Source organism: Cuculus canorus, chromosome 23 (assembly GCF_017976375.1).
Source record: "Cuculus canorus isolate bCucCan1 chromosome 23, bCucCan1.pri, whole genome shotgun sequence".
NCBI lineage: Eukaryota > Metazoa > Chordata > Aves > Cuculiformes > Cuculidae > Cuculus > Cuculus canorus.
In genome coordinates this window covers 7114739-7140314 of record NC_071423.1, presented here as the reverse complement: position 1 = coordinate 7140314, position 25576 = coordinate 7114739, and the positions used below count along the sequence as shown (strand labels likewise).

Here is a 25576-nt window from a genome sequence, read left to right as displayed (position 1 = left end):
CAAACCCTGTTTACCCCCTATCCCCTTTTCCCTTCTTGTCTGTGAATGCATGTAGAAGTCCTCAATCCAAAGTCTCTCACCAGTCTGGAGTTGTAGATAGGTGATTTGATGGGGGATGGCATCGGGCAGCTGATCCGTTTTTCCTTCTGGCGCCGGTTGCAGAACCAGACCCGAACAACCTCCTTTTCCATGGAGAGCTGCTCTGCTATCAAGGATATCTCCTCTGAACTGGGCTTGGGGTTCTGCTAAGAAAGGGCATGAGGTTAAAGCAAGCCCCGAAGAGCTGTAATTCACAGCATCAATGTATGTTCTGCTGCTGGAAAGGCAAGGGTGGGGTTGGCTGGAAACTGGGAATGGGAGAAATTTTGCTTCTAAGACATGGGGTAAATATTTTGGTGAGAGATTACGTTCTGTGAACCAGAAAGTACCTCTGATCCAACATCAAGTCTCATGGAATCAGTGAGGGGTGAATCACAGTACCTGGCCCTGTTATCGCATAAAGCACCACACTCTTTGATCTTAACAGCACCCTAAATCATTGCTTGGGGGGAACCTAATGACTCGTGGTCTTCTTATCGCTACAGAGGACACTTAAGCTTGAGGTGCTGTTTCTACGCCTACCTACACCACAGCAGAAGAGCCATTTCTTCCTTTCTCCCTCCATCCCTCATTTATAAATAGAAATAATAGCACCTATCCCCTTTTTCAGCTCGTTTCTTTTCTGGTGCATTTGACTGTGTTTATCTCTATGGGTTTTGAGCTGAGCTGGAGACTTATGGTTCAACAATATCTAGCACAGAGATGCTAAGATGCTTCTCCCATTATAAAGAATGGCTCGTACTAGCTAAAAAATGAGGTGCCCATAATGATCTTAAAATGACTGTCTTTTGTTCTCATTAACAGCCTTAGGAGGAATTTTTGATATGATCGGATATGAAGGAGAAACCAAGAAAAAATGAGGGCTGGTCAAAATGAGTGTTGCTGAAATATTTTCAGTGCCCACTTTGGTCCTGATTTAAAGCTCTGTTTGCGCTCTGTAGAGATTTTTCTTGAAAATCTTAGTGCTTAAAAAGCAAAAAGCTCCAAATCTGAAATTCTCCCACAGCAATACCTGGAGTTCTGTGGTCTCACAAGACCTGCTTATTGGGACATGGGTTTCTGTGCTGCACTGTGACCACACACACCTGCAACTCGCCAAGAGAGGACGTGCGTGCAGGAGGTCAGCGTAGACTTGGGCACTGCTCAGTGGACAATTACGGGGAGGTGGTGGAATCGTAATTCCTTTAAAACAACATTGACCAAGGAAATAACTTGATTTCATTAGGTTTGACACTCCTCCGTTAACCCCTTCAAGCATTTTCTAACCTGTTATCAAAACCAACAAAAAAAGAGAGATCCCTTGATCTCTCTTTTTTTTTCTGAGGATTTAGTGCTGCAATGATCAAGCAAATGCCAAACTCAGAGAGGGTTCACAACACATCGAAAGATTTTCCCCTCACATCTTGAAATCTCTTCTCTAGCGTGGAGCGAATGTTGGTCTCAATGCTGGTTCGCTTCTTTCTTTTCCGTCCAAACATCTCATTCACTGAGGGGTAGGAATTGGGGGCGCTCATGGAAGAGTCCAAAGGAGCAGATTCTGGGGAAAGAGGGAAGGGAAGAGAGATATTAAAATTATTTTCATTCCCAGATCTTTGGTGGGAACTATGGCACATCTTAAACTAAGTAGAACATTCCCACATTATGGATCTTTCCTCTGATTATGATTAAAATTGCTTCAACAGTCCCAGAGCCATCAATAATCTTGTCCAAATCACAAAAGAAATGAGTGCCAAAATCTTAATCAACACAGTATTTTTCCTTTTTTCCAGCTTGATTTCTAGCTTGCTGTGATGGGGACCATGCATTTTCCCACGATTTAATTTCCCACAGGTAAAGATGTTGACTTACACCCCTGGAATCAGGCCTTACGCAGCTGAGACACCTCCTGACATACATTAGTCAAACACGCCACTCCTGAAGGGCAGGTGAAGCACAACGCCCTTCCCACAGCGGCTTCCAGCCAGCAGAGGACACCAGCTCAGTCCTGCTGCTCCTGGGGATTCCCTGGCAGTGATATCTTCCTTTTCTAATTGCTGCTCATGGGATAATCTCTGGGCACTTTAGGAGAAGTCCCTTCCTACTCCTTCCTGGACTGAACGGACCAGCCCAGTGACTTGCCCCAGGCCACGCCACAGAGCAAGAGGCAATGCAGGAAGGGATTGCACCAGACTTGTCATGGGAATCTCATGTTGAAAGTGATTGTCCACCTGTACTCGGCACTGGTGAGGCCACACCTCGAATCCTGGGTTCAGTTTGGTGCCCCTCGGTACGGGAAAGACATTGAGGGTCTGGAGAGCATTCAGAGTACAATAGAGCTGAGGAAGGGGCTGGAGCCCGGGGGTTCTGGGAGCATCTGAGGGACCTGGGGCTGCTTAGTCTGGAGAAAAGGAGGCTGAGGGGAGACCTCATCGCTCTCTGCGGCTTGTGAAAGGAGGTTGTGGTAACCTCCTTGGGTGGGTTGGTTTCTTCACCCAAGGAACAAGGGATAGGACAAGAGAAAAAGGCCTCAAGTTGCACCAGGGGAGGTTTAGATTGAATGTTAGGAAAAGTTTCTTTACTAGAAGAGTGGTGAAGCATTGGCAGAGGCTGCCCAGGGCAGTGGTGGAGTCCCCATCCCTGAAGGAGTTAAAAAAACTGTGTAGATGTGTCATTTTGAGACATGGTTTAATAGGCACAGTGGTGTTGGGTTTATGTTTAGACTGTATGAGCTTAGAGGTCTTTTTCTGACTTTAATGATTCTATGATTCTATTACCAGAATGAAAGGACAGATGTGGCTTGATATCTAGACCGCTACGCAACCTGCTGTGTGATCCACTGAGTCCTTTACCAGCCCAGCCACAGATCTGAGAGGTCTTTGCTTCAGCTCTGATTTCCTGGCTATTATTGGAAGTTCCTGCCCAAGTGTTGTGGTATTTCTGCACGTTGTGTCACCTACCTGCATCACTCAGCCACTTCTCCAGCAGGGGTTTGAGCTTGCACATATTCTTAAAGCTCAAGTTGAGTGCCTCAAAGCGGGAAATGGTGGTCTGGCTGAAATCATTGCCGTAGAGCTTACCCATGGCCAGTCCAACGTCACCCTGCCAGAGAAGATCCAAATCACAACATGAGCTCAGAAAAAACCCTCGCAGCTTCCTGCTGTCAGACTACCTCCCAGGATGCTTCCAGAATAGGTGCAGCCTAGTTTCCATGACCTGCCTTCCAGAGAAAGTGGATTCTCTTCCAACAGAAATCTACCCCACATTCCTGAGCCTTCGTTTATTGAAGAAGGTGCAGGTAATGATTGGTTGGGTGAGACTTTGAGAATCTCGATCTAGTGGAAGTTGTCCCTGCCCATGGCGGGGGGGGTGGGAACTGGATGATCTTTAAGGTTCCTTCCAACCCAAACCATTTGTTGATTCTATGATAATGAGACCATGGCAATGAGGTATTAGGAAGGGTTTTTCTTTTCATGTGTTTGGATAGGGATGCTCCAAAGAAAGCCAAACTACATCTAACCCAGGCCTTCCTCCATCAACAACTCTGCAACTAATTCCCCCTGTCCAACGTGTCTACACCACAAGTGAGACCCTCCTTCCCACTGACAAAGCTGCTCACCTGTGTGAACCCCAATTTGATTCGCCTTTGCTTGAAAGTCTTAGCAAACTTTTCCAGCTCCTCCAGGTCACTAGGTTCCTCAGATGCTCCTGATGGAGTTAGGTGCTTTGCCACTTGCAAATGCTGGGGTACATCCAGGTGGGGTTCAACTGATGAGCCAGGGAGTCCAGAACGACCCACAGCCTGTTAAAGCAGCAAAAGAAGATGCATAGAGTCACAACAATACAACAATATTGGAGCTGTTGGAGCAGGTCCAGAGGAGGCCACGAAAACTGTCAGAGGTCTGGAGCACTTCCCATATGAGAACAGGCTGAGAGAGTAGGGGTTGTTCAGCCTGGAGAAGAGAAGGCTCCGGGGAGACCTTAGAGCAGCTTCCATTCCTGAAAGGGGCTCCAGGGAAGCTGGGGAGGGGCGTCTTACAAAGGCATGGAGTGACAGGACGAGGAAGAATGGTTTTAAACTAAATGACAGGGGATTTAGACTGGGTATGAGGAAGATATTTTTTACAACTGAGGTGGTGAAACACTGGCCCAGGGTGCCCAGAGCAGTGGTGGCCCCATCCCTGGAGGGGTTCCAGGCCAGGTTGGATGGGGTTGATCCAGTGGAAGCTGTCCCTGCTCCTGCAGGGTGTGTGTGGACTGGATGACCTGTGAAGGTGCCTTCAAACCCAAACTGTTCCACGATTCTATGACAAGAACACCATTTTCTCCGCCATTTGCCCCCAGGGAAGCAGTTATTTTTGTGGATGGGTGCTTCTCAGGGTGGGGCTGTCTTCATGAACGTTACCTGTGATGCCAGGCTGGGTCCTGGTTGGGAGAGGAGAAGGCTGCCCTGTTGCTGAGGGAAGGAGAGGATGTTTGGCTGCAAAGCTGAGGAGAGAAAAAGAGACACAGCTGATCAGGCCAGCTCCTTCCCCACCACCCAGGCAGCTGAACATCCCTCTGCCCAGGAAAGGCTCACGAAGCTCAGGGTAGAAAACGTTAGCTGGCTTTTGCTCAAAACATGAGGATTTTGACCATTACATATGTGGGTGGCTCTGAGCTGAATCATGAGAAAGAAAAGGTTCTTTCCATGGCTTTTTAGCCTGAAAGGGATTATTGCAATAACGACATCAATAAAATATCTTGCCGACCAATCCCTGCCCGTAGCCCATTAACCTAAGGCTGAACTGAAGCACAGACTTTTTACAGAGACAGCTAAATTTGATCTTAGATGCCAAGAAGCAGACAATTTACTGCATCCTTAGTGGTGATCTCTCCCAATGTTTAATCATTGTAGCTGTTAAAAAATTTCCAGTAGAAGCTTTTCTGACTCCACCTTTCAGACACTCGATGTTAAAAAATCCCTGATCCTGCTCTTAATCCCACAAGCCTCCTCGCTCCACTTTTTTACTACACATTTCATTTTGAAATGACGTCTTGAAGCCATCTGACCCTTTCTTTTCCACCCTACTGTATTTCAAATAAATTGAATTTCTTTTGGAATATATAAGCTGGCACAAAATGATGAAAGGAAAGTAAGAAGAGAAATCTATAAAACTAACAAAACCTAGTATTTATGGGAACCGTGTAATTGTTTAGCTGACAAACTGCCAAGTACAAGCCTATATCTCTTACAAGGAATGTCCTAAAGGATTAAGTAGTGGCCAAAGCAGTGTGGTTCCTTGGAAATTTAGATAGGTTCTTCAAGTCTGTTGTGTGTGAAGCCTATAGAATTCAGTGAGGATTTACAACCTTTCTTGAAACAGTCAATATATTCTATTGGTTGCAACCGACAATCGTAGGGGAAACTATAGAGATGGATGGACTCCTGCTAAAAAATAAAGGAAAATAAGATCATCTCCAGAATCAATCACTCCCCTCTCTTTCTCTTTCTGTCTTTCTTTTTTTTTAATTTAGATCTGAATGTGCAGGATCCCATCTATTTATTTAGATTGGTGTTTCAATAAGCCTTCTCTCATGCTGGAACAGCTTTGAATTTCAAATGCAGGCTGGTAATGAGGTGCACATTTTGAAGAGTGAAGGTAATTAATCACCGGAATGGTTTGCCTAGGGACATGGTGGATGCTCTGTCATTTGGAGTCTTTAAAATCATGATTGAACACCTTTGCAAAAGCTCAAATGAAAATTATGGACTGGATTCAGGAATCACCGGTTTGACAGCTGATGAGACCAAGGGTTTTCGTAAGATGAAGACTTCAGCAGCAATATTTTGCCTGACAGTATTCCCAGCATCTCTCTGGCTGCTTGTTTCCACCTTTGCGGCACAGGGCTCTCATCTCTTATCGAAGTCGGCTAAAGTTTGAAGGGCTGCACAATCCAATCAGGGCATAAAAAATCAGACTTGGGAGCCCCTCTGGCTTAAAAACAGCTTTAAAACACTAAAATCAACTAAAAACATGTCTCCTCTTGGAAAGGCTAAGGCCACAGCCAAGGCCTTTGGCCATGAAATCCATGGACCCATGCACCCACCAGTCAGAATTCTGGAAGCTTTGAGGTTGTTCCCATGTGGCCCAAGGGACTCCAGGAATATCCATGCGTCTCTTCACTATGAAGAACGCTCTGCCTGTTTCCGTACCAAACAACTAATTCCACAAAACCCATCTGCGCCTTCACGTTCACTCCCCAGGGGCTGTGCCTGCACGCAGCAGAGGATCATTAAAACTTGGCAATCTCTTCAAATGGAAGTGCTCTGGCACAAAAAATCCAGGAACTGGCCAGACTATCCAGCCTTTATCAATTCTGGAACCAAGAGGGGTCATGGCCAAACAAGTGGCCATCTGTTGGAGGGGTTATAGCTGCCAAGGGAAGTCATTTAACAGAAGAAACTCCATCTCTGTTAAAGGAAGCGAGTGTTTCCTATTATACATTAATAAAAGCAGACAGTAAGCAGTAGATTATCCTGACCCTGCCATTTCAAACAACTAAATTCTAGACTGTTGTTAAATATACATCAGTAGTTTCTTTATACATCACCTCTGTGTCATTTGGCAGAGGAAAGAGCTTATGTTTACTGTCAATGATAAGTAGGTTTTTCCCACTTGCCTACAATGTAAGAGTTTTCTTTAGGGACATCTGTACCATTGCATTCCATTTGCAGAGGTGTTAAAGATTTAATTCTGAATTTTCATTCATACGGAAGGACTTCTGTGCTAGAATAAATCAAGAATGCTATCAGAGGACCCAAGTCCCTCTGCACCTGTCAGGTTATGGATCAAAGCCTATGTTTGTCTGTCCATAAGCAACACAAACCTTCACCAGCAGCACCCCTGCGTCCCCATCGCTGGAAAAATACCATCAAAAACATCAGCAGTGAATGTTCTCAAGCACTGCGTTCAGTCCTTTCATCCCTCTCATGGGGCTGATTGCCTCTGTTTCAGAAGTATTGAGACCTCCTGTCCTCTCCTACCCCATGGCTTGGAGCGAGATTTGGGAAGAACTCTGGCAACTCCAGACCTCTCAGCTCTCATCCCCGGGTGCTCCTGGCTAGGTTAGATCCGTTTGTTCGAGTGCCAGCATGTCCTTCCACCAGAGCAGCCCAGCTCCTTCCCTGGATTTACTCTCCCTCTAAGGTACTTGGAGAGATCAACTCAACCTCTCACCGGTTTTCTGGGAGAAATGAAGAGCGAGGCTGGGAGCCCGGGCAGGATGTGACTGGTCCCCAGGGTGCAGGCTCCTTGCTCTTTTGCTGAAAGCCAACCAGATGCTGTCCTGAATTCGAGGTGGGATCCCTTCCAGGTCTGCAAAGACTGGCCCCAAGGTGGCACTCTCGATGCGCACAAGCCAGAGGTGCCAGGAGCATCTCCAGAACCTGCCCCTTCCCAGGGCAACCCCTCGTGTGAGGGATCATCCATCCCAGGTGTGAGAACCAGCACAAGGGGAAAATGCAGCTGGTAACATAGCAGGGGAACAAAAAAGTCCCAGACCAGATTAAAAGCAACAGTCATGAGAAGGGAGGCTTTTTCTAGATGTGTATCTGCCTCTAACCATGCCCCTTCCAACTTTTATTGCTCTTACCTTGTTGCCCAGCCTGAGACTGAGACAGAAGAAACTGAGGAACTGACTGCATGTGACCAGGAAGCAACACGAGCTGCTGCAGGGTGTGAAGAGAGCTCATATCCTATGGGAAAAAGCAAAATGGACAACAAAATTCAGAGCTGTCTGCTCTTCAAGTAGCATCACCTCTCCTGGAAAGCTTCCCTGCTCTTTTATACTGTCCTTGAACCTGTTCACACTTCATTTGATTGCCAACGCTTGGTATTTGTGTAATTCATGCACTGGAGAGCTTTGAGCCGAGTATGAAGAATTCTGTGCTCACACGGACATCAACATGGAGAGCTGTTTACCTTTATCTGAAAAAGTCTGTTCTTGAAAATGACATTTTTGAGGCACTGGCAATCAAAACCTGGTTGTGAAACCTCTTTGATTTTGGTTTCATCCAGATAATGTGTTTTCAGAGAGTGAACTTCCTAAAATTACACAGGGAAGTGCACCTGACTATCTTGTCTCATGAACCCTGAGAAGTTGCTTTCCACAGAAGGCTGATTTCCCACCCAGGTGGGTGCTGAGATGGGGAAGAGATGATGCCCAACAGCACTTGATTCTCTACACCAATGGCAAACGCATTGCGATGGACACAGTGACCAGATCTGAAAGTGTTTCCCTATGATTTGCCATGTAGTTGCCAGGAATTTCCATCCTGCACTGGGCAGAGCAGGAAATAGGTTCGGAGAGATGAGGATTACATCCTATCGCTCTGTCACATCACTTGGGTCCTAGCCCTTGGTTTTTTGCTGGGACAAGGGTTCGCATTTACTTGGGATAGACACAAAAAAATATCATCTGTATTTAGAGGTCCGTGTTTAAGGTGCTCATTACTCAATAAGATGAGCTCTTTGACCTTCTTCAGAACTCTTTTGAAGCCTTGGCAAAATGGAACAGTCCCTGATTTGTGTAAGGGATCTGAATATCCTGCAAAAGAATGAGGGAAGAGATTACTGAGCAGCTGGGTGGCCTTCTGGCATCTGACTCCCACTAGAATTTAACAAGAGTTAAGTGCTGAACTCTGATTTTTTCACCTTAGGGGGAAAAAAAATTCCCCTCAAGGAATTTATTTCTTCTTTGGTGTAAATCAATTGGAGCCAATATATTCAAGGATGGTTGTACTGGTTGAGATCAAGAGTTAATCTAGCCTAGTATCATATTTCTAACAATGGCATTAGCAAGACGGTCATGAAAGAGGAAGACCAGGGCAAGCGTATCTAACACCTTCCCTTGCTATTATCTCAGCCTCCAATTATTTTCAACTCAAGGGATTTCCTGAGCACAGTGTGGTTTTTCTGCTTAGTAAACACTCAAAGAAAATCCCTTCCACTTATGTGTCCAGTTTGCCTTTGAACCCATGCAAAACCTTCTGCAAAAAGGAAGAGGCTGAGGAGGAAGCTGACTTTTGCCAACACAGATTGACTTTCCCAGTTCAGTGTCCATCACGTCCCCAAGTCTCTTTGTGGCACAGTCCAAAGGAATACTTAATTTGGCAAGGGTCTCAAGCTCAGCCTCCTCTCTGGAGCTTCACCAACCAGTGCCATTTCAGACTTTGGATCCCTGAAGCAGCAAAGTCACTCACCCCTGCGATTTGGCTTCCGGGCATCATTGATGACCCCTGCACAAGATGACCTGACCGAGGGGGGATTGTAGATTGCAAGGAGTCGCTGAGGTCTTCGGTTTTAATCTGAAAAAAAAGCAAAGCGATTGTAGCATCAGAGAGCAGAGATATGGGTTGCGGGAGGTCTGGGACAACCAGGAGCCTGAGAGGCTGGAAGAGATCGGGAAGGGGCTCCTTTCAGAGGGAAGTGAGAGGTCAGGACACGCTGCATCCCTGGCTTTGCAGAAGGGCACGGTCATTCCTCACTTCTGCTATTCATTTTATAACGTGGACATGGTTTTCCTGCTCTGCCAAGCCAAGGGGAGGCTTGCAGTTTGCTCGATTAAGACAAGCTAATTAAAACACTTTAGGAAGTAACCGAGTTCCAGTGACTTAGTAGGGAACATAAAGCATTCGAATGCTTTCCTCAGACAAAACACTGAGGCATTTTGCGGAGTTATAAGGAAGACACGAAACAATTCTCCTTTATAGATCATGACTCACAACCCGATGGTGGGGTTGGCTGCAGATGGCCTCTCATTTTGTTCTGCAGGTAGCAGAGACTGGTACCAGGGGATGGGAAAGGAAAAGTCGTGAGGTAAAAGACCTCAAAAAGCAGTGTAATCTTCGAGGCTTGAAAATGCAGCACCCTCGGCACCAAGTGTATATGCTCAGCTTCCACCAGAAAGCAAGAAGAAATTCTGCTGGTCAGGCAAGGAAAAATCTGCTTTCTTAGCTAGAACGAGTGGTGGAAAAAGAACTGGAAAGCGCCAGAGGTTCAGCATTTTGTCCAGTGCTCATTTTGACCTACTTGAATGTTAAGATTCCTGTCATTTAGAAAAAAATTATGGTTTCTGAGACCATATTCTTAAGAGAAGAATTCATCCAGCAACCAGAACTGAATCCTTGCATATGGTTTATTCCATAGCCCCCACGTTAATTCCTAACATTGCCGGTACATTTTAAAACAGCAAATAAAAACCTGTTACATCACTTTGTACCAGATGAAATCCTTTGGAGGGACAGGAGAGAGGAGAACTGGGTTAGGGAGGTTGTAGAAGTGCTTAGGTTAATTTCTGAAAGCTGTCTGAGGAATGTCTATGTGCAGATGCCACACACAGGAGACAGAAAAGTCATACAGGGCTCTTATAACACATTTTCTCTAAGAAACTGTCCAAGCAACCAATTTCCAAACTTAAGCTCAGATTTTCCCTAAGCATGCGAGTGCCAGGCACAAGGCTCACATGATCAGTTCCATTCCTCATCTAAGCCTTTCCATTGGAAGAAGAAGCTTCAGTTTCCACAAACATGAAAAACCAGGAAGACCCAGAAAGGACCGATCTTGAAAATCCTGTCCATGCATCGCAGATTCACTCTTACTACTGGGGCTGAACCTCACCGTCTCCCATCAAATCATTCCCGAGCCCAACGTCCCCCAAGCAAGCAGAGTCGCCTTAGCTGGGGTTTTGGAGTGCTGGTGCAGACTTTAGGTCGCACAACCTCCCACCAGCAGAGGGGGACGAGAAATTCAGCTTTAAAAATGGCCCAAGTGAATATTTTTGGTTAAGGGAGGTTTTATTTCCATTTGACCAAAGCAAACAGGTACACAAATCTCCACAGCAGCAAAGGAGAAAACAAGATTGGGAAAGGCTCGCAGCTGCAGGGAGCCAGCCCTGTAACATTAACCTCTACATTTTGGAAGGTACTACACGGAGAGAAGAGAGTTACAACATCTCCTTTCATTCCAACGATAGCTCTGGACAGTGCCGAAACTAGTTTAGCAATCGTACCAGCTCCTTGCAACAAGAATTATACATGCTATGAATTCCAGTTCTTTCCTACCTTTCAGGTTGGCATGATCATCCCTCTTAGCCTGGCGAAAGGAATCAGATGGAGAGATCTTCTCGATCGCTATCAACGTGGATAGTGTCTAAGTCACTAAGTGTTAGATAAAAGCCTCAGGAGAATACACCGTTACCCCTGAGCCATCCGGTCATTGCAGGCAAATGGTTTTACACACGTTTTTCTTTCTGAGGGCGCATTAAAAAGAAGCCATCCGAGCCACAATGAGAAAAATAAATTAAAAATAGAAATAAATTACCCCTGCTTGCCATTCATGTGTGTCTGCCTCACACAATCCAAAGCTGAACAGTCCCAAAAAGAAAAGTTATCCACGTCTTAGAGAACAAGGCGCTTCATCCCGCCCAAGGTAAGATCCCAATTGGAGTGGAGTGTTGAAGAAGCACAAGCCATTTCCAAACTGAAATCAATTTTTACAGCTGCCAAGCGGAATGATTTGGAAGCGTTCCAGGGTGAAAGGGGTGTGTAGCTGCATCCCGGCATCGCACAATATGAGAACGGGAGGTGGGTTTGGCAAAGGACCGGTTCCCGATTTAAAAACAACAACATCTCCCACTGCTCCTTCCCCCGTCCCTGGAATTCTCTGGCTCCCTCCTGCACAGTGGGCGGGAACTTGGGTGCTCTTGACAAATCCTTCTCCTCTGCACCTATTTTCATTGGGGTTAGGGTCAAATTTACCTCTACCTCCTCTTCCTTTCCCAATAGGCCCACAGCTGGCTAATTGTTCATTAGCAAGAGTTCGGGGTATATCCAAAACTTTAGGAATGGTTTATGCAAATCCTGCACCTTCATTTTTTTTCCCTGGCTAAATCAGCAGTTATTACCAACCGTACATTAAAAAAACCAAAACCAAACCCCAAAACCCCAAAAAACCACACACATTGTGGGCGAGGCCACTCAATATCATGAGATTCCCTTAAAATAATGTAAATTTCAAGTTAATAAAACAAGGGGAGGAGCTGCTTTCTCTTTTCCCAGTGCAACTGATTCATATTTGCAGGCTTTTCCTACAAATACAAAAAAAGTTTTCTTTGAGGAACCAAAAAAAGCTTGAAATCATCACAGAATCACCTCACCATAGGTATTTGAGAACCCTCCAAAACGTTGCAAGTGACCAACAGTGCTGTAGTTAAAACCAGGAACAGATCCCACCATGGTTCCTCAGGACCTTGGTTTTCCATGATGATCAGGAAAAACAGGGAGCAAGAAGTCGTTGAGGGCAAATCTAAGTCTTCCCATTGACCTCAGCTTGGGGAAATAACACTATCAAGGGAAGAAAATGAGCTTGTAAAGCAGCGGGGCCACATAGCGCACTACAAACACCTCCTGCTCGCTGGCACTTTGAATCTATAGGCACCTTCTTCCCCTTGGGCTTGAGTGGAGTCTCCAGGCAGGGCTGGGAGCAGCTCCGAGTTCCCCCCGAGGAGTAACGGCAGGTGGTGGCACCCGTGTGTAGAGCTACCCAGGGCTCCTCCAGGATAGGAAAGCAATCACACTCGCCAATCTCCAGTGGATGTTTTCACAGCCTTAAAATAGGGTCAGGTGCCCCTGGGCAATCAGAGTGAAAAACATAGGAAGGGTGACTGGGTGGAAAGAGAGTCCTTTCCTTAAGTTGGCTAGCACATCTGCTGGGCCTGGCCAAGGATGGGTTGTTTCTTACCTATCTCTGGCCGAAAAACAAAAACAAAAAGCAAAACAAACTAAGAAACATATTGAGGGTGATGGAAAACGATCAAAGCTCTGCAGCTTGCTTGCGTAACTGATTTGTGGAAGGTGTTTCATAAACATTTCATAAGAAGGAGAATTATGAAGAAAACATCTCCCAACCTGCCTGCAATTACTGCACAAACTCTTCCTTACCAGTAGGAAGAAGGGGAGGAAAAAAAAAGTATATCTGTTTTGTAACTGATCTGTGAACTTTTGGCAAACATTCGGCTCATGAAAACATCCTGCAGACATATTGCAAAGCTGTAAAAAGCCAGCCTTACACGAGGAAGTTGGAAAGATTCACCTTAGCAGCTCTGATTTCACCTCGTGGAAGGCCGTACCCTTCCGACAGCCAGACCAACCCACATTTGATTCAATGGACCGAGGGCTGGATCCGTTGCTTGGGCAGGATTGCAGCCCTCCTACTATACGTCCAGCTCAGGATCACTGCTCGCTGGTGGTCTGAATTGGTTGTCTTCTCTTCACCGGTTAAACAGCAAAGCAGGCAGCCTGGACGCAGCCCCACGACACCTCTCTTTTGATGAGAACTTCTGGTGCAATGTAAGCACCACTCCGTCATCCTCCTTGCAAAGGTGGGACCCACCGACTGATTCAGCACCCAGAGCCTCACTTTCCCCAAATCTAGATAAAAGATGCCCGTACCCAGCCTGAGTGAGGCCGCTAAAGCCGTGTCAGCCTTCTCCAGCACCAGTTATTAGGCAGGAACTGCGGTCGTTATTGTAAGATAGAAGACAATCGTATTTGTTGTGTAGTTTCTATTTAGACAGTAACCTCTTTGAAAAAGATATTTATCTGCCTTCATATCTGGCTTATCTCGCAGTCAGCAACTCACAAGTGTTTAGGAGTTTGACTTACTCATACTCTTCCCTCCCTCACGCCGCTGCAGTGGAGAGGCTGCTTCAGCGGCGAGGAGGTCAGGTGCATAGAGACTTAAGAGCGTCTGGAAATGAACGGCACGGTTCTTCCAGGCTGAATCAGTCCCAAAGCGCTATTCAGTACAATGGAGTTGTCTGAAGCCACCCCAAAGTGATTAGCCTGAAGTCAAGAGAGGGAGTTTTATAGTAGAAACAGGTACCAAAACCGGATCCAAGGCTATTGCAGTTAACGAAGCGTTCCCACCTTCCAGTGGCGTAAGTGTACTTCTCTGCGAATTACCTGCACACGTGGGCACCATAAAATAAAAAACACACTAATAATAAATTATAGCAATAATAATAATGGTCTTGCAATTACTATTTCCACATGTACTATCCTGCACGTACGGCAAGGCTTAGCAGGCACCCAGGAAGAAAGCAGAAAACCCTTATGTCAAGGGGAAGATATTCACTCTATAACACTTGATATCCACCAAAGGGGGGGATTTTTCAAGAAGCTGTCAGCATGACAAAAGAGGAGCTAATCCCATGCTGAATGCCTAACAGACCATATCCTAAACCTCAGCAATGACAGCACGCTGAAAAATTAAACTGTAATCCCTAACCTCAACACACCTGCGTCGCAGCTATAGGAGGCTTTTGAGTTTATTAATTGACCTGATATGCTTTGTCCTCTGAGCTTCAGCTCAGGGTGTTAATAGTTGTGCCTTAGCTGTAGTAAAAGTGTGGGAAATCAAGCCTTTAATCGTAACCAATTTCACAAAAGAAAACAAACAGAGCCACACTCAGCTTTACAGTCGTGGGCTTTCTGATACAGCATTTCCCTAGCACTTTTGCTTTTAAACAGAGGACAGGAAAAAGGAAGACTTCATATAATCGTAGAACAGTCACCCTTTTTCTCTGTGCTGGGGAATAAACCTCAAAACCATCATATGTAGCACAGGAGGCTTCAAAACCAGGCACTGGGCAAGGGAGTGGAGAAGGAGAGGTGGGAAGAGCACCTGCCCCGGATGGCCACGCTCATATTGATGTGTCTAGAGGAAGGGCTGCTCTCACAGCAGAGACTGCCTCTGCGCAAGCCTCGGGAGCACGGAAGCTCGCTAGTGCTTTCGGAAGGTGATCTTTGTGCAGGGGGCCCTGAACTGGCAAAAAGATACTGAAAAACAATTACAGCATCTCTGCTCTTACTATTGGTATTTGGGCATGTGGTGCCTGCTCTGCCAAGGCCTGCGCACGTGCCAGATTGGAAGTATTTTTAAAAAAGATGAGGGGAATTTGTTATTTTCATGATCAGAATGGTGAGAACCTCCAAATGAAATGTGGAAACCAACTTCACCACCATCAAGACTGTGATTTCTCTCATGTCTCCTTCCCAGGGCTCTCCCTGCTGCTTCCTCCCCAGCCGTCCTCAGCCCTTCTGCCTCAGCCTTCTCAGGCGTTGCAGCACTGGTACCTGCACCTCTCTCGATTTCACTTGCCCAACTTCCAAAGCTCTCCAGAACTCCACCTCTGCCTACACCTTTGTGCTTATCTTTTCTGCTCCCACCCTGGGCTGCATCCCTGCCCCTTTCCTTATCAATCCGATTTCACACACACCAGGCTTCATGGCTTCTCCCATGCCCTTTTGCATGCTCACACAGGTTCTCTGCAGCCTAAGCGTGTTCAAGTCAGCAGCGAAGTTGCCTTATTGGGCTTTTCTGGGGCCAAAACCAAACCCTTAACTGTTCTCCAAATTCCCTCCATGAAAAAAATAAATCCCCTTTTCATGAATTTCTTGTCTAGGGGGACCAGACTGTGGTTATTCCGGATCCTTTGTGCCCTCTGTCTGCCGACCAGTCACAAACCCTCATAACACCTGGCACCGTGCGACGTCCCCAGGTCAGTCACCCACGAGGAGGGCAGAGCAGCGTCCACCCCAGCGAGTCGTGGTGCAGGTGGCCCTCAATGGCAAGGCGCTTTCCACCATATCCCACATTCGAAAGGAATCAGCTTGGAATTAGGCAGCTCCCGTGACTGGGGCTGGCTCCATCCCAGCTCCGCAGGCTTCTCTGATTGGTTCATAGCAGTTTTGGCACCCGTTGCTGCGCCCCGGGGAACTGGGGCACAAGCAGAGCAGCTAGAGGGATCGCGTTAAATACACACAAGTAATATAATTAAAAGAGAAAGGGAGAGTGAGAAAAGATCAACTTCACTGGAGAGGAGCACATCATTCTTCATTTTGGGTGGAGGGAACAAAGTCTGGTGATTGAGGGGAAGAGGGAGCTCGGAGCCAACTCTCTGCTCCCAACTGAGTGGCTCTGGGCAACTTCTATGTGTCAGGAAAACAGGGCAAGAGGGTTTCTTGCCAGCATAAACCCAAGATCTGACTCCTAAGGGGCTGAGCAGCCCCGGTTCAGCCCACTGATTTCACATGGAGTGCCAGCAGATCAGCACCTCTGGGGAGACAGAGAGTGCAACCGTGGTGTCAAGCGTTCAAAATTAGAGGCCTTGCTTGAAACCCCATCGCCTTCACCTTTTTGTGCTATGACTTGCCCTTCTGCAAAACGGGTGCAGGGCCCCACCCTTGCTGGGTGGTGCAGGCTTTTGATTGAATTCTTGGAGCTCACCAGATGAAAGGCCTTCAAGAATCCGGAGCCCTTTCCTTATTACCGATGAGCCATTCTCTAATAAGCAGAAGAGTCATATCCATGCACAGCAGTTCGTGCAACTCACTGCTTAAAAAGGGCAACCTCAATAGTGGTTTTGAGAGTGACAACCATGCCTTGAGCTTAGTTTCTATTGTGGAAACAATTGTTATGTCCCTTTAGACAGATTCATGAAAGCAGGGCTGGATTCCTGCAAGCCTAAAAGTTGTTTCCCAAAGGATTCCCAATTGGAGCAGGGAATTTGTGTGAAGGGAAGACCTCTCTGTCTCTCCATCATCTCTAAGGCAGCTTTGAAACTGCCGTGCAAGATACATTGCCATCGGACTGAGGCAACACGCGTAGGAATCACCTTATAAATATCGTTTGCAGTTTAGGAACCTGGAGAAGGAAAGCAGGAGTTTCAGAACGGGCTGCAGGTGGCTCTTGAGGAGCAGAGCTGGCTGGACTGTATCTGAAGCAATGCTGGGTTGTTGTCGACTGTTGCTGGCTAACAGAAAACAAATGCAGTGGTTTCAGTCCACCTCCTGACAGCAAATTTATGAAGACCAGATCCTTCCTCTTTCTTCCATCCCCCTTTCCCTCATAAGCTTCCCCAGAGCCTCGCTGGCCTGTTTGGAAGCTCATTCCCAGCAATCGCATCTGAGGGGCTCTGCAAGGTGCCAGAACAAAGCTAGCTTGAAGAAGAGGTTCCTCTACTTACCTGTCCTAAGCAAAACAGTGCCATATATAGAAACAGAGGACTTTCCCTCCAGCCAGGGCTTTCTCTGATGCTTTCCCAAAGGGCTGCATTTCAATGAAGAACCATACAAATTTATGCAATCAGCCTGTCCCTAGGACAGAGCAAGGAAACTTCAAAAGGGAAAGGCCAAGGTAGTGTTCAGCTTAGATCCAGTGTCAGTCAAGGTAGATACAGACAGCCAGGCTCATTTCCAATTAGGGAAGACTCAAGAGATGAAAAGCAGATGCAAGACTTAGGCTGATACCCTGGGGCAACGCAGAGAAGAGAGAGTGAAATCTGAATTGATCCCCTGAGGGGAGAAGGAAGCAGGATGTGAACCTCCCCTTGAGAGGAGGGCAAAACAGGACTGGGATGGAAATCTGGAGGGCAGACTGAAACCTGAACTACCCACAGGGAAAAGCCAAGCAGGAACACAAATGACATATAGGGAACACATGAGATTAGGGGGAGGTGGGAACACAGAGTGGAATGAAAAACTATGAGAGAGATCCCTGGGGGGAGGGAAGCCCTGATTGAGCAAAATTAAATCTGCAGGGAGTTTTGCATCCCAGATATTAATAACAAACTACCTAGCAAGTTAGGCCCTTCTTTCCACCTTCAAAAGGATGGAGGGGAGGAAGAACTTGTCTGTGGTTGAGCACAAGACTATGAATCAGAGAATCAGAGTCTGTATCCCAGCTCCGATGGGGAGCAGGCCCCTGGATCACAGTACGCCTCAACGTCCACAGGCAACTGTCCGATAAAGCATCCCCCGATTTCAACTGCAATCACGGTGCTCAGCATCTCTGGGAAAAGGCAGGTAGTCAGTCTGAGTCTCTGAGGCGGGGTTAAACACCTCCCCTACCTTCCAGAGGCATTGGGATGCTAAATTCATTACTGAAGTACCTTCAGACGTGTGGGTGTAAAGCACCAAACAAGGTCAGAGTGTTATTAATGGCACTGTAAAAGAGCCACCAGTGATTTTATATCTCAGACGCAGTTTGCCTGCTTTAATGTCTCATATCATGTGTCTGCAAGACACGAGATGTGAAGACCTACGACAACTCACTCAATTAGCTCAAAACAACTGTTGAAAACCCCACATAAACCTCAAAAATTAAAGTTCCCTTAGAAATTTACTCTGTCCAATACGAACAGGACAAGGAGACGAGTTAGATAAGGAGGTCCCAAGGGAGGGGAACCCCTTTGGCACCTCTTGCAGAGAGCAGGGCAGGAACAGACAGGATCCTTCATTTGGTTTTGGAAAGGAGGAATTTTTCAGCAAATGCAGTCCTTCACCACTCTCTTTTTTTGATATTGTAGCAGACTCACTCAATTGGCCAAAGTAAAGTTTATTCAGGTGCTGCTGACTGGGAATTTTAAGCAGCTCAAACGTTTAGTGCTGACTGACCACTGGGAGAGACGGGTTTTGAAACGTGTCCCTTACAGTCATGAGCAACGCGTGTCACCTGATGTACAAATATAAGCGTTGAGCTAACGTGTGTGTGAAATACAAAGCCACTTCAATTGTACATCTTATTTCCTTATTTTGTTTGGAAGCTTCCCTTTGTGTTCAGAAGATGTCTCCTGCCCCAATAATACATCTCCAAGCTACCTCCTTTTCCCAAGTAAATCCAAGCCAAGATTCTACTTCTAGGAGGGCTATTGGAAAGAGATGCATCCCTCGATTGCTGTTAAACAAAGAAAATAAAGTAATAGGAATTATTACATCCCTTATTACATCCCCTGATTGCTGTTAAACAAAGAAAATAAAGTAATAGGAATAAAGAACCAACTGGAGAATTCAAGCTGTGCTCAGTCCTGGGCAGCTCAAGCGCCGCAGAGCCTGCTTGTCTGGCTTAAATATTGTAAAATCATGTGGAAGGATCACCTTCACCTTGATACAAATATCAAACCTGTCATTATTATTAAACAAATGAGAGGCCATCTGCAAGGGTTAGCCATTTGCTGGAATGAAGCTGCATGACATAAAGGGATACAGAGCACATGCAGGTCCTCCTAAGCCTTTCAAGCACTGGGAACACACTACCTTTCAGCTTCATTCCAAGACTGACCTTCTCTCCTAGTACTGGAGTGTAGCTCAGTGCTTGAGAGCACGAAGGGGCTTGGAGAGGATGTCTCATTCCCTCTTCTGGGCAGAGAGGAGATCCTCCCTGGCACTCAGACTGCATTGCTGCAAGAACCAGCAGATGATATGGTCCTACCCATCACTCTTCCAGTACTGAAGGGGGCTACAGAAATGCTGAGGAGGGGCTCTTGATCAAAGAGTGCAGGGATAGGATGAGGGGAATGGTTTTTAGCTGAAAGAGGGGAGATTGAGATGAGATCTTAGGAAGAAATGCTTTCCTGTGAGGGTGGGGAGGCTCTGGCCCAGGGTGCCCAGAGCAGTGGTGGCTGCCCCATCCCTGGAGGGGTTCCAGGCCAGGTTGGATGGGGCTTGGAGCCCCTGATCCAGTGGCAGGTGTCCCTGCCCATGGAGGGGGTGGAACTAGATGATCTTTAAGGTCCCTTCCAATCCAAACCATTCTATGATCGCTTTCCTGAGGGAAAAGAAATCATCTGTACGTTTTCCTTCTCCAGCTGCAGACGGATGCACAGCACTGTGTGCTGGACTCCAACACTCCCATCACACACACAAGCCCTCTCCTCTCCCCACACCACCAGCCCTAGCTCAATGTGTGTATTCCAGAAGGCAATATTATCTCAGGGATTAACTCCAGACAGCAAGTGAACAACTTGGCTCTCCAGAACAGCTCTCTGCAGAGCCAGCTACAAAAACAAACAACGCAGTATTTCCTTAAAGGCTGAATGCTGTGTATAGACCAAGAGGAAGATAAACAAGACCTGGTCAGACCACAGCAGCATCATTACAGTGAGGGAAAGTTCTGGTTTCATTGCTTTCAGTCAGACCTTCTCCTGGTCCCACTCGCCCTTTCACGGTAGGGCTCGGAAGCCACATCAGCTGAGCTGCTCAGTTCTGTCCCTGACATGCTCTGCACATGATCCCAAACCATCCCGAAGCAGATGTCCCTATCCAGGTTGCCAGCACTGAAGGTGAAAGTTTATTACTGTCTCTTTGCATTTCCCTTGATAGAAACAGGAAACAAACAGCATTAGGCTCGCTGAATAAAAAGCCAAACCAGATAGGCAAGGCAGAAGATGCTGCTTTTTCCATACACACCCTTTTCCCTCTCATTCACATACAAATTACTGTTGCATCCAGGTGGGAGGAGAGTTTAGGGGGGGGAGAGAAGTGTTTGCCAAATAGGCTGAGGGATCAGAAAGCAGCTTTCTCATAAAGCGCGGGGCTGACCCACAAACTGCAAGAAAACCTCAAACTCCACAGGAGTTTCCCTCCTCCCCATTTGCAGGGCGAGAGCAGCCCTGGCAGGGAATTGGTAGGCAAGTAAGGGGTCTAACCAGGTCACTCCACCCTTTTCTTCCTGCCTGGAGCACAACATGGGAGGGAGAGAGACCTGAAATGTAGGCCATTTACAAAGAGTGGGGGAGAGGCTTAAATGATGTGAGATTTATGATCTTCAAAGTGATTAGCGCCCAGCACTCCAAATAAAGTCAAAGAGAGCTCAGCAGCTCTTGCATTTGGATTGGAGTTGGGTTTCAAACCGTACTTCTCTGGCTTCGGTTTGAAAACTTGAATTGCAAGGTAAGAAAAAAAAAAAAGCCACCCCAAACTAACCTCAAACCCTAAATGAAAATTAAAAAACCCACCAACCTCCACCTCTAATGAAAGAGCTCAGCACCTGATTTTACATGAAAACACTTTGATATTTCCATATCTCCCTTCTTCCTTCTTCTCGTCATTTGAAATCTATTTGCTGAATTGAAGACGAATTCACCAATAGCTGAGGTCAACCTGAAACGTGAGGGTAAAACCCGTGCGCGTTTGGGCTCATTTAAAATAATGACAGGAATGGCTCAAGCCTACTCATGGCCTTGAGAGGGCCAAGAGAGGGAGACAAAGAGCCGTTTGCACATGCCTGTGTCCACTCCCATGGACTGTTACAACCCCATCCCTGACACCACTGCAAACCCCTTTCCGTGGACACTACCTGCGGTCTGGGGAATCACACCGGACTGAAAAAAAACAGATTAAAATTAACTTAGAATCTTCGAATCACAGAATGATTTATGTTGGAAGGGACCATGAAGGTCATCCCGTCCAACACCTCTGCAGCGGGCAGGGACACCTTCGACTGGATCAAGTTGCTCAAAGCGCCATCCAATCTGATCTTGAGTGTTTCCAGGGATTGGGCAGCCACGACTGCTCTGGGCAACCTGGGTCACCATTTCACCGCCCTCAGTGTAAAAAATAACGCCTAGTATCTAGTCTAAACTTCTCCTCTTTTAGTTTAAAACCATTACCCCTTGTCCTATTGCTACAACTTGTTCGCAGGCTTTTGCTTTTTAAAGCCTGGTAAGTCCCCAGTCAGGTTTGCTGCTCAGTTACACTATCAGACCTACTGGCACCAATGAAAATGATTTTGCGGTGCCCTTCTGGTAGAAGGGCTAAAATAAAAATGGCACGTGAATGCTACAAAAGAATGTCATAAACCTACAATCTCTTTTTGGGAGGATGATGCTTCTCTTAAGTCCTGATGAGGACGCTTCTAGCAAGGCTGTCTGCTTCCCCCGCTCTACCAGCATCTGCTCATTCAGAGGCGTACAGAGTATTAGAACCTTAAATACAATGGGTCAAATCGGCGGCGGGTGTAAATCAGCACTGCTTCACCACAGTCAATAACGTTTCCTTGATTAACCTCAATCCAGCTTCCAGCCCCAACATCTTTGTGGTGTCGCCATAGGAAAAGTTTGCAACACGTTAACAATCCTGTGCTTTCATAGCTTATTTCTGTCTTGAGGGAATTTTCTTTTATCACTACTTATAAGCAGATTGGATCCGTCTCTTGGCGTGTACAAAGTCTGTGCTTTGGGCTCTGCAATCTACAGACCTGGAGACACAAGACTTTTTGTTTTCTGCTGGGTATTCCAAAAACCTGGAAGATGGCTGAGCATGTTAAGACACCTTTGATAGGAAGTTCCGACCCACCCAAAATCGGGGCAGCCAAGCCAAATAAACAAACAGCCGCTCGCTGACATCTGTCAGACAAGAGCCACCAAGGCAAGCTTGAAGGACAGAAAAGCCACAGCAAGAAGCTTCAGCTGCAAAGGATCGCAACCCTCCAACTCGGGGAACGCATGGTTGGAAGCTGCCAGGGTGCTGTGCTGTTAAGAGTGCCGTCTGCTTCAAATGCTGACTGCCCAACTCCCTTTGCTCTCCTCGCTCCAGCTCCCTGTCCAGCCCTTGGAGACCTGCCCCAGATCAGTGGGTTACTCTCTGCACCTCCTTTTTCCTTATGAGGTCCAGCTCTACTGATGGCCACAAGAGCCTTCAGCTCTGGACTCAAGAGTATTCTCTCCTATGTCTGCATGGATTCAAGATCCACAATCTCCAGAAAGCTCTCACCTTCCTCCCCTTGCAATTCTGCTGGGAGATCAGAGGATTTCTTAGGGCCACATACGAAAATCTCCAGGTGCTCGGGAGGACAGGGGTCGCTTTTTGTTCATGGAGCAGGAGAATAGCAGCAAAGCCAACAGTCACAGTTCATTTTACAAGCAGGGCTTGCTCGCCCTGCAGAAGCACTTGCTTTTATCTGCTGTCCCTTTCCTCACTGTCTTGTGAAGAGGGATCTGCCACTGTAGGCAGGCCTGGTCTCGACCTACGTACTCCAAGCCCTCAAACCACCTCATCTTTAGTCCTTGCTGATACTGCCATGAGTCAGCCCGGGGCTCCTAGGCTCGCATACCACAGGGCGTGCGGCACCACTGTCACAAGCAGTAGGAGTCCACGGGGCTTTAGGGTGGGATTGACACATTTACCAGTGGAGATGAGGCCCTTCTTCTTTCTACATGACAATGGTAAAAAAATTAAAAGCCAGAAAAAAAGCCTCAAGAAAGCAGTGATTTAAAGAAACTCTATAATTAACTGAACTTCTATGAAATAGGAAGGCTGGAAAACCAGAAGTTTAATCAGTCATTCATATGTGGTCTGTTTAATGGTAGCTTCTGACCAAACCGTTTTTATCTGGTAGCTGCCTGGACGTGGCAAGATGAGCAATTAAGAAACAGTAACTCAAGAAAGCAGGAGAATACCTGGTAGCCCAGGGAGCTCCTTACCTGCCTGTTAAAGTCCAGCCCATTCTGTTCATTCCCTACAACGAAACAAAAAGAAACATATCTCAGTATTAATGACAGACAGCATTGATGTAAACTTTCCAGAACTTGGAACACTCATAACCAAAGACACGCTGTGAGCCCAGCTCAGTTTACTGCAAAAACAAAGAGAGGAGGAGGAAGGTGGAGTCAATGCAAAAGCAGCGATGGAAGTATGAAGGCAGCTTTTGCAGCTTTTGCAGCTTTTGCAGGTCTCGGGCTTTGCTGAAGTGCTTCTGCCCAGGAGATACCGGGCCAAGCAGCAAGGGTGGGGGAAAACTCACTGACTGCAAGGGAGATTCCAGCAGAGGTGAGCTGGAGGACGCCACAAATCTCCAGGGAAATCCAGAACCAAGGCACTGTACACAACGCAGGAACTAACTGTAGGAGAGGCTAGCAAACAGGTGGCCAAGGCTGTTAACCAGGGATCTTCAGGAACCCATGTGGCACTGAGTAATTACGGGATATCTGAAGGAACAGAGGGTGCCGTGGGGTTGTGCTCAAGAGGCGTCTCCTTGATTCCAAAAGAGATTGGCAGGCACAGGAGGAAAATCAGACAGGTTTCAGCCTGAAGGTACCACACAGGCCCTCACTCATTCCCCTTTGATGATAAACATTCCCCCCCCTTCACCATCACACCTGCCAAATTAATCAAGAACATCACAAAGAAAAGGTTCTACTCTCCACAGATATGAATGCTTTAAGGGATTCCACGAAGCCTCTTTAGTTGCAAAGGCAACCCCAAGAAACCCCTTCCCTTCTCTTTGCGATCCATCCCCTAAATCATTCTCTTCCAGTCCAACCGAATGATAAATAGTCTTAAATCGTTCACATCCCACCAGCCCCAGCCCCCAGGGCCTCTTCCTCCTGTTTTTTCCAGTATAACGTTCGCCATAAAGCATAGCCCGTGCCCTGTGATCCGATCAAGCTCCAACACATCGTGTTTTTCAGTAGTTCATGTCTCTCTTGCAAAATGTTGGAAAGCAGTTAAGGGGCTGTAGAGGCAGGAGTACGAGCCCAACGCTCCCACTGACTGGCTTTCTTCAGCTGAACGAGCCTCTAACTTGATCTCGAGTGCAGTTTCTCAACTTGCACCATAGACATAATACTCCCCTGTGAATCAGCACGGTTCTTTGAGATCATCGGGGGAGTGCGCTTGGTACAATTATTCATAGATGGCCAAATATTTTAGAGTCAATGATAACAACTTCACGGCACCCTGTTCTCTGCTATCTAGAAACAGCTCTGGAGATTTAATCTGCAGCACGTTAACAGCATTGGCTGTGGAACCTGAGCTGCCTTTGTTACCCTTGGTAGGCTCAGTTGTAGATCTTTATCAAACACCACCAGAGCACAGTTTCACAGCAGAACAGGCTGTTGCCCCCCACTCTGACACCTTCTCCGTCTTCTCATCTTCTCTGTCTTCTCACCATCTGCAACTCAACCCCAGCCCAGCGCTGCACCTTCTGCCCAGCCTGTCTGTGTTAAAGCCTGCTCTTGCTCCCTGTCTTCCTCCCGACCTGCTCCTCAAAGCCTTTTCTCCTCCCAATCTCAAGTCTTTATCTTCTTCCATGCAATTCCCTACTCTGCTACAACCTCCAACTTGCCACGCGCCTCCTGGAGCTCTCGCTGCAACCATCTGCTCCCTGACCACCTCTCTCCAGCTGCTCCCGCCTGAGGAATTTGTTCATTCATTGCGTTCCAGCTCTATGCCCCAAGAGCCAAGAACTGCACACATAACGATGGGAATGCTGATAGCGTTAATAGATGATCGCAATCAGTATCCACACACCTGAGCAGGACTGTGTGAGGATCTTCAAGGCCTGGAGTTTCTAGCTTTGAAACCCACAGGGGGGGTTGATGCAATCTAAAGGTGGTAGCTAAGGGGAAGGAAGCCAAGGAGGATAGAAGGAGGAAATAAAGTTCCTAGTTGCTAAAACAGAACAGGAAGGAAAAGGTAATCCTCTGGTTTCTTGGATACAAGAGTTTCACTTAGGTTCAGATTCAGCATGTTGATGAGGCAAGATTCAAAGACCTTGAGGGAAATCCCTAGGCCCCAGTGGCGATGGCTCTGAGTCACTATTATACAGCCCAAAACTTGGAACTTGAGCTGCACCACTGGAAGAGTTTCACCCCACATCACTACCACTAGGCCCAAGCT

At 46.9% G+C, this 25576-nt stretch overlaps 1 protein-coding gene across 3 annotated transcripts in view; it reads right to left on the bottom strand.

Annotated features, from left to right (window-relative positions):
* POU2F3 (POU class 2 homeobox 3) overlaps positions 1–25576 on the bottom strand; it is a 45403-nt gene that overhangs the window by 4924 nt on the left and 14903 nt on the right. For all 3 annotated transcript variants that reach the window (XM_054087187.1, XM_054087188.1, XM_009569887.2), the window contains 8 exons: positions 23380–23414; positions 9320–9424; positions 7711–7813; positions 4481–4563; positions 3695–3877; positions 3036–3177; positions 1500–1636; positions 81–242 (listed from right to left, as the gene is read on the bottom strand). In XM_054087187.1, the coding sequence (XP_053943162.1) occupies positions 81–242; positions 1500–1636; positions 3036–3177; positions 3695–3877; positions 4481–4563; positions 7711–7813; positions 9320–9424; positions 23380–23414 (950 nt within the window). The remainder of the gene's footprint in view (positions 1–80; positions 243–1499; positions 1637–3035; positions 3178–3694; positions 3878–4480; positions 4564–7710; positions 7814–9319; positions 9425–23379; positions 23415–25576) is intronic.